The sequence below is a fragment of the Podarcis raffonei genome, chromosome 4 (genome assembly GCF_027172205.1).
Source record: "Podarcis raffonei isolate rPodRaf1 chromosome 4, rPodRaf1.pri, whole genome shotgun sequence".
Classification (NCBI taxonomy): domain Eukaryota; kingdom Metazoa; phylum Chordata; class Lepidosauria; order Squamata; family Lacertidae; genus Podarcis; species Podarcis raffonei.
This window is the reverse complement of record NC_070605.1, coordinates 78,090,690-78,108,484: the sequence shown is the minus strand read 5'-3', so window position 1 is coordinate 78,108,484 and position 17,795 is coordinate 78,090,690. Positions and strand designations below refer to the sequence as shown.

Sequence of the window (17,795 nt, the reverse complement as noted above, 5' to 3'; positions counted from 1 at the left end):
CGGCCACTCAAGTAATGCAGTCTATTCAGTAATGCAATTCAGAACATCAGAAATCGGAAGTAACAAAAGCAGAAAAAAGTGCCTTGGAACAGCAGTGTTCCCTTCGGCAGAACCATCAGCTCAGCAATAACAAGATGTTCTTTTTCTGCACAATGTTCTCTCCACAAGCAGCAAACAAGCAGCTCCTGTTCCCTCCTAGGCATGAGCAAGTTCTCTTGTAGGGTCCTAGGCTGCCTTAGAGTACATGTTTGCTCCAAATCCCTTGCCCCCATCCCCCAATATTGCTCTGGTACGATTAAGAAGTTAACACACACACACAAATGCAACTCATATGTAGCCCCTGGCTTCCAACACTGCAGGGGGTGATGGTCAGTGCATTCACCTGCAGGTTTGGGTTTGCTCAGGTGGGTTGATTCCACCCAGGAGTGAGGGACCTTTGGTCCTCCAGAGGTTGCTGAACCACAACTCTCCATCATCCCTAGCCACGCTTTTGAGGGCTGATGGCTGCCGCAGTTCAGCAACCGCTGGAGGGCAGAGGTGCCCAGCTCCTGATTCAGCAAAATAATCAGGGGTCAACTGATTCTTGCCTTCATCCACAGGCAGATTTGAGGAATGTTGAGCTAACCCTTCAGAACAACTGCTGCAGTTCTTGTTCAGTGTTCACTCTCCCCTCCATGTGCTGTCAGCCTCATAAAACTTGCCTCATGCAGCAACCATGCGCAGTGGCTGGGTGCAGCTGTGGAGTTCGAAGCCTGACCCAAAGATGCAATGAGCTATCCGGCCTGCAGGCTAGCAGTTCACCATCTGCAATATCAAGGAGGGATAAATTTCCTGTACATTGCCTTTTTCGGTTTAGCTCCCTACCACCAACCTCCTGAGGTATCAGAACATTAACTCTTGGATCTGGACCCACGATCAGTTGTGAAAGAAATAAAAAATAAAGCCTGTTCACATAATCATCACCATCATCATTATACCCCACCATCTGATTTTTTCCTCCAGAAGTTTGCTTTAATTTATTCCCAACAAAAGATACATTGGTTCCCTCCCCCATTAAATATTTCCCCGAGTTTGCTCTGAAACAACAGCAACAATCATAATATTTGAGAAAGAAGTTTCAAAAAGGATGTCGTGGAACAACCTACCCCCTGATCTGTTGTCATTGTAACCCGCTGCCTGTCAGGCCTGGTAGTGAAAAATTGCCCCATTTTTATATTTTTTTAAAAGAAATTGACATGACAGAGATACATGGGCAATATTTAAATGAGCCACTTAACCTGACAGTTCCGAATGCTTCCCGTTGAAACGAAACATTGGTCTTTAAATAAATGTGCTTTGTTAAATATTGGACAAAAGCAAGGCTTCCAACTTGAACCTTGCGATAAGGGCTATCTCTGATCAATGAACTGTCGCAGCAAGGTAGCTCTTTGTGAATGGCACAGAGCTGTGCATGCCATTCTCCCCCACGCAAGGCTTCAGCAGGGCTCCATTAGCCAGTTGACTCGGATCTCGTCAGGCAAGGAAACAGCATTCATATCCGTCTATGTGTCACCATGGCAATCCCTCACTTGAAAAGGAGACACGACCTCGGTGGTAAATTAGCGAGCGATCCATCGTAACCAAGGGAGAATAACGCATATTTGAAGCAAACTGACAACTTGGGGGGGGGAATTAGAAAACAAAGCCTGGGGGGGGGACCCTAAAGTAGAGCACTTCCAGAAACAAGGCCAGGCAAGGGTGGGTCTCACAATCTTGGCTTATTTAACTGGGTGGCTTCCCACAATGAGAAGTTTACCTGCAATATTCAACGTGCAATCAGTTATAGCTCAGTAGGAATGAATCTGCCCTACGTTCTTGCATAATAATAATACAGTGGTAACCTCACTTCTCGCAGGGAGGAAACTGCCAGAAGGCCTCAGAGCTGGACCTCAGTGTCCAGGCTGAATGATGGGGGTGGAGATGCTCCTTCAGGTATACTGGGCCAAGGCTGTTTAGGGCTTTGAAGGTCAGCACCAACACTTTGAATTGTGCTTGGAAACGTACTGGGAGGCAATGTAGGTCTTTCAAGACGGGTGTTATATGGTCCCAGCAGCCGCTCCCAGTCACCAGTCTAGCTGCCGCATTCTGGATGAGTTGCAGTTTCTGGGTCACTTTCAAAGGTAGCCCCACGTAGAGTGCATTGCAGTAGTCCAAGCGGGAGATAAGTAGAACATGCTAGTGACTGAGATGTACTTCATGAAAGGGTCATTTTTGGAAAGTTGTAGAGGAGGTGGGCTGTCATGGTGATAACTAGTGCCAGATTTGCAAGGCTTCCCTGAGAGATGCTAAGCTGGTGCATTGGACTACAAGTCTGCCCATCCTTAGGAAACAGAAGCTGACTGGACTGTAGGTTTTTGGAGAGAAAGGCTGAGGGCATGCCAGAACTACAACACACCCTGCAATGACAGTTCCCAGGAATCTTTAGGAGAAAGAACAACTCTTAAACTGGCTTAAGTCTGAAGAATAAAGGTAAAGGTAAAGGGACCCCTGACCATTAGGTCCAGTCATGGCCGACTCTGGGGTTGCGGCGCTCATCTCACTCTACTGGCTGAGGGAGCTGGCGTACAGCTTCCGGATCATGTGGCCAGCATGACTAAGCCGCTTCTGGCAAACCAGAGCAGCGCACAGAAACGCCGTTTACCTTCCCGCTGGAGCAGTACCTATTTATCTACTTGCACTTTGACGTGCTTTCGAACTGCTAGGTTGGCAGGAGCAGGGACCAAACAATGGGAGCTCACCCTGTCGCGGGGATTCGAACCGCTGACCTTCTGATCGGCAAGTCCTAGGCTCTGTGGTTTAAGCCACAGCGCCACCCACGTCCCAGTCTGAAGAATAGATTTACCCAAATACTGTGCAAGATCTTGGTGGAATAATTGGCGCAGTGAGTTAAAACGCCAGCCTGCTTGGTTCAGCTAGGTTACTAGGCTAAGGAAGTCAAGGATTTAGTTTTTAACTAAAGGCATTTTAAGAGATGACGCCGAGCTGGAAGATGTTTTAGAGAGATCCACTTCAAACAGGAATAGGAAACAGCTGTTCCATCTGTTATTGCCCCAGAGAGGCTCAGCTGTTTTGTAAAAATATTAGGAACTTGAGGCGGCAGACAGGGAGAAAGAAGCAAAGTTATGAGCACCGAAAATGGAAAGGTTTCAAAACTCACGAAATCTGGTCAATAAATAGACAGGACACACTAAAATATGAAATAAACAGAAAGACAAAAACATCAAACTGCTGCATTATTATTATTATTTTGCAGATGAGGCAATTCTCCTGAGATTTAAGAACCTATATGTTATATAAACTTGAGGGAAAGTGTGTTCAGTAAAGAGTGTACCAGTTATTGGGGGCGGGGGGAAAGAGGTAACTGCTTAACCCAGGGGTTCCCAACTTGGCGCCCACACAGAACTCCTGTGGCATTCATGAAAGGTCTCAGTAAATTTCCCCTCAAAAATCCCTCATCCATTTGAGGCTTACCTCTCTCCACAGTCTATTTCCCGGTAATCATTTTCCTCTCGGTTAGGCTCCAACCTTTGAAGTGAACTCCAGTGGGGGAAAAGTGCCTCATCAAACAGAGAGCGAGCCTCTAAGCTGTGGGTAAGTTAGGAAGACTCAGAACTTCTGACCTACACATTCCTTTCACTCTCAAAATTCATTCTTCTTCAGTTTGACTCAAGAAGCATTACTAACAGCAAACAGCACTATTAAGAAAAGCTAATTTGAGAAAACACAGAAAGATCTTTGTGTCCAGAATAATAAATATCAAGGTATTGTGTGGTCACTTATTTTTCTATGTTACAAAAATTTTCAGCTTTTTTTAAAAAAAAAAACTTTTCCTAATTGCATATGTATTAGACTCACAGTATCGAAGAACTGGAAGGGACTACAAGGGTCATCAAATTTTGACAATGTGGGCTTAAACGCATGACCCTGAGATTCATTGTCTCATGCTCCACTGACTGAGCTACTATGTCTATGTGTTGTGTCCCCCCCCATACTTTTTGCTCTTTGTCGTCTTATACGTCACGTTTATGACGCCAGAAGGTTTTGTTTGATCTCCTTCGAAATATTATTTATAAGAAAATAAAAGGATCGCTGGCCTCGTTTCATAGGTAATTGGGAGAGACCTGCATTTAGGAGAAACGGGCTCTGCTGCCATCATGGATGCTTAAGCTGCGATTCCTGCATTGCGAGGGGGTTGGACTAGATTACCCTTGGGGGTCCCTACAATTCTATGATTCTAGGGCAGTTTGGCTGTGAGATACCAGAGGTGAATTATTTGCCCTTCAATGAAGCTGTAAGAGCCACCCAGAAGACAACATGTGGTACAACAATACACAACCATTAGCACCATACAGTGGTACCTCGGGTTATAGACGCTTCAGGTTACAGATGCTTCAGGTTACAGACTCCGCTAACCCAGAAATAGTACCTCGGGTTAAGAACTTTACTTCAGGATGAGAACAGAAATTGCATGGCAGCAGCGGGAGGCCCCATTAGCTATAGTGGTACCTCAGGTTAATAACAGTTTCAGGTTAAGAATGGACCTCCAGAACAAATTAAGTTCTTAACCCGAGGTACCACTGCACTGAATAATCCTCTATGCACTTAATTCAAAGTCAACATCTCAAGTTCACGCCAAGGTGCATAGGATCTTTTGAAATCATGGATCAGGTGAGGTATAAACCAGGCACCAGACCAGAAGGCCGATTATCTAGTGTAGGCTTCTTCAACCTCGGCCCTCCAGATGTTTTTGGCCTACAATTCCCATGATCCCTAGCTAGCAGGACCAGCGGTCAGGGATGCTGGGAACTGTAGTCTCAAAACATCTGGAGGGCCGAGGTTGAGGAAGCCTTATCTAGTGCAAGATCCTGTTCTCACAGCAACCACCCAGATACCTGTGGGAAACCCTCAAGCACGAGGTCACGCTCCCATTCTGTGGTTTCCAGCAAGTGGTATTCAGAAGCAATACTGACACTGAAGGCAGAGAGCAATTGTTGGAGCGATAGCCTTCTCTTTAGTAGTGATGCATGTCTGGAAGGTCCTTCTGTGACCCTGACTGACCTCCTCAATGAGGAATTCCTTCGGGAGGCGAACTGGGTCTGTTTTTGAGCCACGCTTCAGGCGGCGGCGGGGTATGTGTGTGTCACCCTTCTTTTTTTTTTTTTTTTTAATAAATATTTTATTTAGGATTTTCTTGTTTTACAGAAGTGTAATGCCTCGTATTTTTTTTTCCCCCATGTAACATTTTTACAAATCCGTTTCATTTGTTGAGGCATTAGGGGGAGAAGAAAAAAAAAAAGAAAAAAGAAAAAAGGAAAAAGAAAGGGGGTGGAGGGAGGGAAGATGGATGGGGGTGGGGTCAGGTCGTGGTGTTTCTATTATGCTTAATGTATTTAGAGTTTGGTGTCAGCGTTGTTTGTGTTGTTCACTTGTGTTCCTTTGGTGGTGAGAGAGTTTGGGGTTGGCCTAGGGTGTGATTGTTTGTTTGTGATTGGCTGTGGTGATATTTGTTTTCGTGTGTGAGTGGGGTGGGTGGGTGTTTTGGATCAGGTTAGCCATATTGATTTGTATGCTGTTGGTGGATTATTGTCATTGTCTTGTTGGGCTGTGTATGTGATAAAGGGGAGCCATACCGGGGTGAAGGTGTCTTCTTCTGTTTGTCCCCGTGTCAGTTTCAGTTCTGCGGACAACTGCCTTGCAGCAGAATGGCCTGGGAATGGTCTTGAATGAAGGGGACTCTCCAACTCAGAATAATAGAATTGCAGAGTTGCAAAGGGACCCCGAGGGTCATTCTGGTCCAACCCCCTGCAATGCAGGAATCCCAACCAAAGCATCCATGACAGATGGCCATCCAACCACTGCTTGAAAACTTCCAAGGAAGGAGAGAAAAACCACTGCAATAAAAAAACAGGGTTCCCCCACAAGGGACTGTTGACTTTCCAACTGAGCCATCATTTTAGCGAAGTTCCCGCTCTCATTAAAATTGTTGACCATGTCCCTTCATAAGGACCCTACATACAAGCCGTGTTTCCTTGACCGTTCGTTTCTACGCTGCACATGCTGAAGTGCAATTTTAAAAAGAGAAAAGAAAAGATGATGAGGCAGAAAACTAAGTGCCGGCTAGTTACATAATACATTTAGCTTCCTTCCCTGCACCTCGCTTACCGTAGCATTTTGCAGAGATCGGTGCAACACCCCGATTTAGTGGTGGTGGAGGAGGAGTATTTGGGAAAATGCCTATCAAGAGAGACAGGCTGCTGCCAAGAAAACCGGCTGCACCTTGGCGCTAGACAGCTACTGCAGGCAGCGCCATGCAAACAGCCAGCCCGGGCTCCAGTTTCTTGCAGTACCGGGAAATGCACGGCTCCCCCCCCCCTTTTTTTTCTGCTATGCATGATGATCCCCGATTGCCGAGAGTTTAATTCAGGCCAGATGAATATGCATAGTTAAAAGGTAGCAGGAGGTTTCTCCACTCCTCGCAAACCCTTAAAAAAATAAAAATCCGGTAGCTCCCCCTCCAGACAACGCGTGCGCGCATCCGAGCCACGTACCTGGTTTCCGCTGCGAGGAAGCAGGCAGCCGCAGAGAGGCTGCGCCCCCGAGACTGCGACCCCGGCGCGCTCCATCCAGCGCGCACTCTGCGCTCCCGCCGAGCGCCCATCCGCGCCCAAGCGGCTCCAGGGCTCAGAGGCGGCCGAGGACGGTGAAGGGGAAAGCACCCCCTCTACAGGCGCTCCCCCGCGGTCCACAAAAATAGATACGTCTTTTTCCGCTAACCATTCCCATCCCCAGCGGCTATTATTATTATTATTAGTTGTTGTTGTTGTTTAGTGGTTTAGTCGTGTCCGACTCTTCGTGACCCCATGGACCAGAGCACGCCAGGCACTCCTGTCTTCCACTGCCTCCCGCAGTTTGGTCAAACTCATGCTGGTAGCTTCGAGAACACTGTCCAGCCATCTCGTCCTCTGTCGTCCCCTTCTCCTTGTGCCCTCCATCTTTCCCAACATCAGGGTCTTTTCCAGGGAGTCTTCTCTTCCACTGCCTCCCGCACTGTCTTCCACTGCCTCCCGCAGTTTGGTCAAACTCATGTTCGTAGCTTCGAGATCCAACCATCTCGTCCTCTGTCATCCCCTTCTCCTTGTGCCCTCCATCTTTCCCAACATCAGGGTCTTTTCCAGGGAGTCTTCTCTTCTCATGAGGTGGCCAAAGTATTGGAGCCTCAGCTTCAGGATCTGTCCTTCCAGTGAGCACTCAGGACTGATTTCCTTCAGAACGGATAGGTTTGATCTTCTTGCAGTCCATGGGACTCTCAAGAGTCTCCTCCAGCACCATAATTCAAAAGCATCAATTCTTTGGCGATCAGCCTTCTTTATGGTCCAGCTCTCACTTCCATACATCACTACTGGGAAAACCATAGCTTTAACTATACGGACATCATCATCATCATCATTATTTTACAAAAGAACAAGATGGAGCAAGCTTCTTTTCTCCAGCTCCGGAGGGTCGGACTCGAACCAATGGCTTCAAGTTACCAGAAAGGAGATTCCGACTAAATCTCAGGAAGAACTTTCTTACAGTAAGTCAGAACTGTTCCACAGTGGGACGCGTTCCCTCAAGAAGTGGTGGGCTCTGCTTCATTGGAAGTACTATGGCTGGATGGCTGTCTGTCGTGGATGCTTTAGTTGAGAGTTCTGCATTGCAGGGGGTTGGACTAGATGACCCTGGGACCCAGTTCTCTCTTGTGGCTCCTAGAAGTTGTCAGCATGCCATAGTGGCCATGCTGGCCGGCCATAGTGCATGCCATAGTGGCTTTGACTGGCCGGCTGAACCTGCATGTGAAGGTAGGCTCCAGTGGATTGAATAGAGGAGACAAATAGTGGGTCCAACAGTCAAGAAGGTGCTTTTTGGCTTGTTCACCTGGGAAGGTAGCCCATCTAGGAGAAGGAAAACTCTGATCCTAAACCTCCACTGGCTTGTGGGATATCTTTGGGAGATGAAAAGGCTAAGGAGTGAACCCTACACAAATCCAGAGTGCAGTCCCCAAGACGGTTGGATGGTGCTTTGTACACCTTCCTTCTGGCAACTCCGGCAACTAAGCTGGTGCCAAACATACTGCTCTGCTTTCCTTTGGACCACTTCAGCGAGGTCTTGTCTGGGCAGCAGCAGCCCAGGACTTCCATAGTGTGCCCAAGTTTGCATCCCAGGGAGATCACTTCAACAGTTTGACTCCACAGATGGGTGCCTTTTCACACCCACCCACAACATAATTGAAGGACTGGCATCCTGCATTCATAGAATCCTAGAATGGTAGGGCTAGAAGGGATCTCAAGGGTTATATAGTCTAACTTCCTGCAATGCATAAATCTTTTGTGCGACGTGAGGCTCGAACCCACAACCTGAGATTAAGAGCCTCCTGATCTACCAACAGAGTTATCAGTCAAGAGAAAACTATGTGGCTCGCATGGAACATTTCCCCATTTCCCTCTCCTTATCACCAACTAATAAATACAAAGCAATGAAGTGAGCAAAGACAACAAAAACTACATCTGCAGAACATTTAGAGCCACTCCCAAAGCACACAGAGTAAGGAGCTTGCATCTGTATGTAAACTGTAATTGTGCCACTTTCTTCTTGACATTACCATCTTCATAAAACATAATAGATTGCTAATTATCCACTGGAATGAAAGTCAAGCTTCAAGAGCAGCTTAGGTGGGGAAGAATGGTCCACAAGGGAGAGAGGGAAAACATCTCATCACAAGAATCAAAGTCAGGAAGGCAGTGCCATGATTCAAGAGATGCCGGTTTATAAAACATTTTGGAGCATTTATTCATGTTTGCATAAAAGGGACCCTGACAACAGAGATCTTTAAGAAGCTTTCTTCAAAGTGAAGAAAACAAGATTGATCAGGAACATAGATCCTAAGAGTGAACATTCCTTTTTTAAAGGGCAACCCAGAGGTGATTTGACAACCAGCATACATGAAAGGACAATGTATCTGCAAATATTTTGGGGTCCTCCAATAGTTAGATGCAAATTACCGTATTCATGGAAGACAATCATACTCAGTTATGAGTGATCACCAAAGGTCAGTAGTCATGGTGACTCTAATTATTATTGCTTAAACATTTTAAAGCAATAATAATTAGAGTCACCATGACTACTGACCACCTTCTTTCGTGATCACTCATAACCGAGGAAGATTGTCTTCCATGAACACAGTCTTAACAGTGAGTCCGAAAGTAACTGTGCAGGCCACAGAGGGGACACAGGTTTCCGGGCAGGAGTTGATCACATTGAGGATTTGCCAAGCGTGCCTTCCTCTAAGCTTGTTTCTCCTTTTTGTCCTGAGTTCATGCTTTTTCAAAGTCCACGATGCCTTTGGCAAACGCTCCCCAATTAGGAGCGCTCACAGGCCAGTGTTTCCCAATTTTCTGTGCTTATAACTGCATTTTTAAAGATTTGCCTTGAGAGCGTATTTAAACCTCTTTTGTAGTCCACCAGTATTTTGCTTTCCATTCTACTGACTTACCTTACAGGGTCCTTGCTAGTGCTACGCTAGCGATAATCTACAAGCAGATTTGTCCACACTATCAGGAATACTGCAGTTTTTTTGTGTCCATCCCACTTTAAGACAGGCTGCAGCCGCTCCAGAACTCTGCAGTGATTTTTGAGTGGAATACATGGACATGCAGCTATTACCTTTATGCTGAGGGAAAGGCACTGGCTACTGACTAGTCACAGGGCCATGTAAACGTTTATTAACATAATAAAGCCCACAAAAACTTTGGGGCAGGGTACTCATCTCGATACAGACTTCTAAGATCACCCAGGGAAACGTTACTCATGGCACCACTCTACAGAACATAGGATGATGGCTCTAAAATGGGCATTTTCTGCTGCTGCTTCACCACTTTGGAATGCCTTTCACTCTGCCATACGTGAAGCAACAATTATTTGCTTCAGATACCTTCAGATGTATCTGTTTGTGCCAGCTTTCCCTGATCTCTGAATCAATGGGCTTCTGTTTTGATATTGATTTAAGTGTTTTTTTGTTGATTCATACTGTTGCACACCACTTGGAAACGTTTAAAACATTAAGCGGTTTTGAAATACTTTCAAATTTAATTCAATAAATACAGTATTCTAAAAAGATAATACTTTTTTAAAAAACATGGAAGAGTAAAGCTAAAGGCATCGTACATGTGTCAAGCCTGTGTTACTCTTTCATTCTTCTGAAAATTCACTTTTTGGCAGAAGAGCCATTGAGGAAAAACAGGATGACAATGACTGGATGATGGCGTCGTGCGGATACCGCATAAAGTGTAAGTGAAGAATGGCAATTCCACTCTAAGCACGTGGCGTGGAAGCATCTTCCCCACAATGGTTAGAAAAAAGTTGTGTTCCAGCTGGCTTCTCTGCAAAATCTTCTGGTGCAAATTTAAATTTCAAGGGTTGGGTGTTCTTTGGTTTGGTTCAGACATGCTGGTCTAAATAGCTTGTCAAAATATTGGTGCTGCTGGCTTCTCAGAGAGGAATGCCATGATTTCCTCTTTTCAGAACCTGCTTTCCTCTTATACCTTTAAGTACATTATTTACATTGGGAGGGTAGGCAGCTGCTGTCTCTGGGCATCCTTACAGGAGATGCAACAACAACAAAACTGGTTACCCACAATGCACTATCCAGTTTCTTTTCTTGCAACTACTGCATTGTCACTGGTGTAGGCCGTGGTTCCATGATGCTGGGGCTGCTGCCCAGCTTTTCACAGGCTAGGCTGTATAGAAAGCCACTGTCCATAGAAAAGCTTGTTATGGAAATTACCGGGGGGGGGGGGTGGGGGTGGGGCATCTTTAAAGTTGTTAAATGTTACAAACATTATGCATAAATGTATCCTTTCGACTTGACAGGGAAGTTACCTAGCTTTAAAAATCATATAAAATCAACTCCTTTGCTAGTTTCCTTCATTCCACCGCCAATTTGCTTCATTGGCCAAGGACTTGGAAACCACTCGGTCCCCGCCATAATCCCTCAAGCTGGAGGTCACATACTCACAGGAATACTCACTCATAGGTGTCAATCGCTGGGCAAAGGCACTCCTCCGGACTTGCCCAGGTGTTGGCATGTATGCAAACCAAAGTTCTATTGTCCCTTTGTAGTAGGTGCTTAGAATGTACTTCCCAATACGTATCCTGTATCCGCCTGTTGCCCCAACACATTCCTCCTATGTTAATCATGTATAACCCTCCCCTTTTCTGATATAGCAATGATGTAGTGATGATGCTTAATGAACTGTATGCTGGGATAAATCAGAAACTTTTAAAAGTCCTTGTCACTCCATCCTCAGGGTTCAAAATTCCTCTTTGAACCTGTTGCGCAGTAAACTTTGGTCTACAGCTATTTGCTCCGGTTGGTGGCTGAACGCCATCCTTTATTCCGCAGGGACCCGTGGGCTCTGCCCGACGAGCTGGGTGACTGAGCAGCCTCGCACCTAGATTTTTCCGTAACAGCTGGTAATTGAATTTATCAACACTGTTTTAGGATCCTAGAATTCTAGAGTTGGAAGGGACCCTAAGGATCATCCAGTCCAACCCCCTGCAATGCAGGACTCGAACTTGCAACCTTGGCGTGATCAGCACAACACTCTAACCAACTGAGCTATCCAGGCTGTTGTTTACAATGGGAAGAGATAATGATCATGCAATGCACCAATACAGAGACATGTTATTTACCTACTGCCTGAATTCACAGTATCTGTTCCTGTATAGCTCACACAATTATTCCTCTATCCTCAGTGGGTCTTTGACATTAACGTAAGTCTCCCACAGCATTCCTCCCCTCCCAAATAATAATTGTTAGGGCTAGTAATTAAGATAATCATAGTACATTAACTGTATGATAATTGCATAAATCTGCATACGAATAAAATAATTCTGGAGAGAGCAAAAAAAGCATTCTTCAGTTTTAGATAATGCATACAGGTGTTGAAGCACAAATTATTTTAGAGAAGATGTCTCTTAAGATGCTATCTGCTTCCTGGGGTTTTGGTAATGACTTGTATTACACACAGGCTGCCTGATTAACAGGGACACCTTTTTAGTTTATCAAAAGGTTTGCAAATTGATTACTCTAACCAATCAACTAATTATTGCAACCCTCATAATGTTCAAGCAATTAAAAACCCTCCAAATTAGTGACCTTACTTACACTAGTTAGGCAGCAATGCCCCCCCCAAAAAAAGTATTGTGTAAAATGGTCTGGGCTCTAACAATAACTGAGCTCATGATTTAGTTTCATAAGCATATGTGTGTTAAAAAGTCTAATGCAATTCTACACAATCTCCACATTTCCTTATTTTTGCCCCCTTTGGAAACCTATGTAATTTTGTAAGGTAGACTGTAAACAGCTCCATCTTGTGGTAAGAAGGTTGTATTGACAGCCAGAATTAAATTCAATTTTAAAAATTGATTAAAATAGTTTGTGTGTGGATTAGAAGCTGCAAAGAAGGTATACATTTTTCATGCAAACAGTGACTTGGGGCATCACAGATTCTAAATACGACTTGCATATGATGACAGAACATAGACCAACCATGCTGTTTTCAGAAAGAGGATTCCTAATAGTTTCACCAAGGAAGAAATAATTCATTGTCCTGCTTTTTCATACTGAAGGCTCAATACCTTTGTACCTTCTGCTTTAAAAACAAATGGCAGAGCTCTCGAAGAGCAACTCACATTGCCTCCCTATTCGTCCTACAACTGCTGCCTCATTCTGTACTTCCTTCCATGTTTAGCTGCCTCTATTCTGTTCCGCTCTATCCTGTCCCCACGTTTATTAAAGTTAGTTCCCGCTGCTTATTCAGTAGGAAAGCAACTCTGACATCAAGCAAGTTTAATACCTCCAACTGATACCTCTTTTTGTTTTGTCCTTTTCGTAAAAGAAGAAAAAACATGAACGGGAATTGGGGGTGGGTGGGAGAGAAACAATTTAATTACAAATATATAGATATATATTTACACACATCCACATGTCTAAAATTTATCCATCGCAACAGCTGCAATGCACTTTGTTTCACTTCTGAATTTAGCGCTTCTGCCAGGTGAACTTTTTGCGGGATCCCGCTTGGCCGGGCTTCTTCCGCTCTCTCACACGTGGATCAACTGCTAGGAGACCAGCTGCAAGGGCGAGAGAAAGGTTAGAAGAAGTTCAGTCACGGTGCTTCTATACTACACTCAGCAGCTGAACTTGGGAGAAGAAAACGGGAAGGCGCAAGCTGAAGCCCAGAGGGATGAGATCAGCTAATGATGAGATTGTACACTTAAAAATATGAAGTACGTTTCCATTGTTTCTGGATTATATTTTTTGGTTTTTGTCTTATCAAAGACAAATGTTTAAATGATTATTTATGTAGACAAGGATTAAGCGTAAGGTATTGGTTGTGTTTAGAATAGATTTATGAAAGATTTAGAAAACTTATCGATTAGAATATTTGTATGAGATTGTATGGGAAAAATACAGAGTAACAGATACAAATTTGCTTAAAATGTATATAGGACATGCAGTGTAAGCGATGGAAGTCAATCAATGAAGTTTTATTGTTGAGATATTTGTGGAGTGAATTTGGAGGAAATTGTTCCAATTTTTCTCCTTTTTCCAATTTTTCTTTTTTCTTTTCATCCTTTTCTCTTTTTTGTTCTTTTTTATGTATGTGTGCTTATCTGAAAAATATATGTTTGTATGTATTTGTATGTATTTTGCTTGTCTTTTGTAATAATTATGTTAAATAAAATTTAATTATATATATATATATATATATATATATATATATATATATATATATGAAGTACGACCACTTTTAATGAGTGGGTTTCATAAGAGTTGCAGCCAATGGATTCCATGCCTCAAGGAATAGATTTCTGTTCAGGCAGCAAGAATTCCTCTTTTTCTCCCTCCCCCTCATCTGCTCTGGACGGTTAGGGGACCTTCTGGAGCAATTGGAGGGGGGTTACAAAGGGTTTGCTGGGGGTGGAAGAGGAAAGAAGGCTGAAGTCCTGCTGTGTGAATGGATGTCCACTTAAGCAATGCTGGATTCAGCCCAAACGTATCTAATGTAAAACACACAGATGAGCCAGGGCAACTTTCTTCTTCATGACTGTACCTTGCCTCATGGACTCCACCTCGTTTTCGGTGACGAAGCTACACAACGCTCTTGCGGAAGCTAAGCGGATCGCTCCAGCCTGCGCTGCTCTTCCTCCCCCAGAAACAGAGCAGACCATGTCGTGCTTCTCCAGGCGATCGAGAAACTGGAAGGGGAACATCAGCTGTTCTCTGAAAAACATACAAACGCATCCTGCATTATTGGCTCATGTAGTCCAGTTGTAACACCAGCAATCAGGGAGACAGGTGGAAAGGATCTAGATCAGTGGTTCCTGATCTTTCCCCACAAAATTGTGGAGGGTCTGGGCGGACCGCTTGATTATTATTTTTTGCCTGCTGTATCAACTGTAATGCACTGTGCTAGATGCTGTACGGTTTGTAATTACGTTTTTATCCCTCCTTTCACTTCTTTTATGTTACATATATATATTCCATAAAATTCAGCTTGCCTTTAATGGCAAACATAGCATGGTTGCCAGCAAAATGATGTTAATATAAAACTATGTCAAATGAAAACTCCCAAGGCAAATATCTAGAACAGGCTCATTTGCAAAGAAAGAAAGATAACCAACATGACCCTCCCTCTCTCTTGCAGTGCCACAGACAACAAACAAATGAGTTTTGTTAAGATTCTGGAAGGCTGCGTTTGGCTTGTTGTGGAACAACTTATGCAGGCCTCTAAAGATCAGTTTCCAATAAGGAAACTGCAGCCTTCCTGTGAGTTTAAATGCATTAATCTAGTCTTAGTTACAAACAGGATGCCTTTGGTCCAATCTGGTAGGGCTCTTGCATAAATGGCACCTAGGATACCCCTCTGTTCCAATCTGTGCCCAAGATTAACTAGACTAGGTGAATTATATCTCTGAAATCCTGGCTTGATAAATAAATTTGCATCATCACTCTCGCGCGGAACATGGAACATTTTCTCAAGTGGAACAATCCACTTGGTGAGAAGATGAACAAACACAGAGCTTCAGATCAGTTTCAAGGTGGTTCCAGGATTCCAACTTGTATTAGGTGCTATGACAAAAGTAAGAGCATGCAGTTTGAGTGCAAAAAACAAAAATACAGTGATAGAAGGAAATAGTTTAGCCCAGGAGAGAAACATTTTTTATTTTTAATATACAGTATTTATGCCACTCGTTCAGCCATAGTCTAATTGTTTACAAATGCTTTTGACTTTGGTGTTTTTCAGCGCAATCCTGCACTCGGGGACCCCAGGTTTTATCCGGTGGCATGGAAGAGTCTCCAGGTGGGATCTCTTTTGTCCATCATCTTCCTGGAAGTCCTCTTGATGGGAGGTGTTCAACTCAGACATTTGTGACTTTGGTTAAACAATGGCAAGAAATAAGACGCTCCCAATTTTTTGTAAGTATCGATGGTAAGGTGGTGTGCACATGTAATACAACCTTAATCTTTAAACAAAAATGAAAACTGAAGAAACTAAGAAACCTATTCAATTCATATCCCTACCTTCCTCTCGAAGTCACCCAGGGCAGCAGTCTTTGCTAAGACTAGACTGGCTATAGTCTTTGTTTCAGCAACATATCCCCTTGAAAAATTCTAAATAAAATAACTATCTACAGTAAACACTGACTTAGTTCACTCACCTGTCCTGCAAGACTGGAAAGTAAAGTATATAATCATCTCCATTTATAGTAATTTTCCCACTTCCATTGTCATAAACCTTAACGGTTGCTTTTGCTGTCTTTCTCCAGCCTTGAAAAAATAACACACGTTTATACTTAGCATCTCAAAAATCATACGTAGCATGCTTATCATGGGAAAATCCTAGCAAAAGTGAAATTCTCTCATAATAAATATTATTTATTCCAAGTTCATCACACAGCATTCTTTCCTGGCCAATTGCAGTACTGCCCATGTTTCCTATGAGGCAAAGTTTCTATTTGTAATGTAACAAAAGCTACTTTATCCATCCTGAGGCCCAATACTGATTTAGTGCCTAAATTTGTTCCGGAATGGGAAAGGCTTGAGTTGCCTGCCTTTTGACACTTCCGTATGGGTGAAGCTGCCTCAGTTGTTCAGGTAACGGAAACAACAGAGAGTCCATCTCATAGCCAATAAACAGTGACTGTTATTCTAGGTATTGGCCACTGCGTGGGTTCCTATGCTTCCTGTTTATCTGTGGTTGCTAAAATGATACCAAGGAAATTTGCATTATTATTATTTATTATTTAGCTGCTGGGAAACCCAAGTGGTATGGCTAAGCCCTGAGATTAGTATTATTGTCTTATGGCAGAGACACTAGCATCTTTCGACAACAAAGGCTTTACACATAATCTCTCTCCATCCGTGCAAGTAGTTGTTATAAAAATACTGAAAAGATTTGAATAAATTGAAAAAAGGGATAAACAGCAAGAACAAAAATGTCTCATCCCATTAAAGAAAAATGGGATATGGTGGATAAAATATTCATATTGCCGCCATTGCTATGAATATTTCTTTTTTTCCTCCAGCAGAGGGAAGCATACTCTGAGAATTCAAAATGGCAGCCAGCATCTTCAACAGAGAAACTGGATTTTGACAAGATAAATAGTTAGTTAGATTCAGACCTTTGCAACATACGTGGAGAATTATTCATTAATAATGGCCGAAAACTCTGTTTAAGCATAAATACTTAGCAGCTCGTCTCATTTACTTCAAATGAAATAAGATATGCTTAAAGCCATAGGACTTCAGATAAAGTGATTTTTAAGGTTAGCTCAATGTGCCACTGCAAGATTTTAGGGCAGTGAGATTTCCCCAGCTGTTGATTATTGATGATTAATTTCTGTTTGATTTTACAGGTTTTTAAAACTGTCGTAAGCAGCATTGAGAACAGCAAATGCAATGGAATGGTAGGTTACAAGTATTTTAAATAATAAGTATGAAGAACTGATGGACCTGAACCTTAAGGCAGCTTGTTGCGAACTGGGAAGAACGTTTATCAACAAAGAAACAGCACATTAGCGCAATCAATGGCTGTGTTCATACATCGTGGTAATTTATAGCTAATGGTTTACTGTGAATGTGCAATGCACACACAACACCCTTCCGCTAGGGTGAAAAGGAGCACCAAACCGCAACCCCCGACTTAGCATTACTTCCAAACTAGGGATCATGGTTTGTTCAACTTCAAACCAACCCTGATTTGAAGCCAAGTTTTTTCTTGGCTTCAGATCATAGTCTGGAGTCAAACAAACACAGCTTGTTACAATCCCCAGTTCAGATGTATTGTTAAGTTAGAGATGGTGGTATGTTGCTCTTGGTATGTGATGAGCAATGTGGGAGTAATCTCTGTGTTCACAGTAAAACAGTAACTGCAGCTTACTATGGCCTGTGAACAGGTCATACATGGGACTATGTCTATGTTTTTGAGACTGCAATCCCATATTCACTTTCCTGGGAGTAAGTCCCACTGAACTCAGTTACAAATTGTTTTGATCATGCCCATTATGCATTTAGGGATGGAAGAAAATAAAATGATGCAATCTACTACTGATACAAAGAATCCTTTCAGAAACGAATTCCTTACTATTATGTAGAGGTTTCAGATAATCTTTACACATAGGATACTGAAAATCTTTAAACAAAAGATTATGCT

The 17,795-nt window shown here is 43.3% G+C and overlaps 1 protein-coding gene across 2 annotated transcripts in view; it reads right to left on the bottom strand.

The window, feature by feature from the left end:
- Nucleotides 1-13,002: 13,002 nt before the first annotated feature.
- The window catches only part of MRPS9 (mitochondrial ribosomal protein S9), a 37,995-nt gene continuing 33,202 nt past the window's right edge, over nt 13,003-17,795 (bottom strand). For both annotated transcript variants that reach the window (XM_053384242.1, XM_053384243.1), the window contains exons 9-11: nt 15,802-15,910; nt 14,193-14,362; nt 13,003-13,209 (exon numbers count right to left, since the gene is read on the bottom strand). In XM_053384242.1, coding sequence (XP_053240217.1) covers nt 13,118-13,209; nt 14,193-14,362; nt 15,802-15,910 — 371 coding nt within the window. In that variant the 3' untranslated portion in view covers nt 13,003-13,117. The remainder of the gene's footprint in view (nt 13,210-14,192; nt 14,363-15,801; nt 15,911-17,795) is intronic.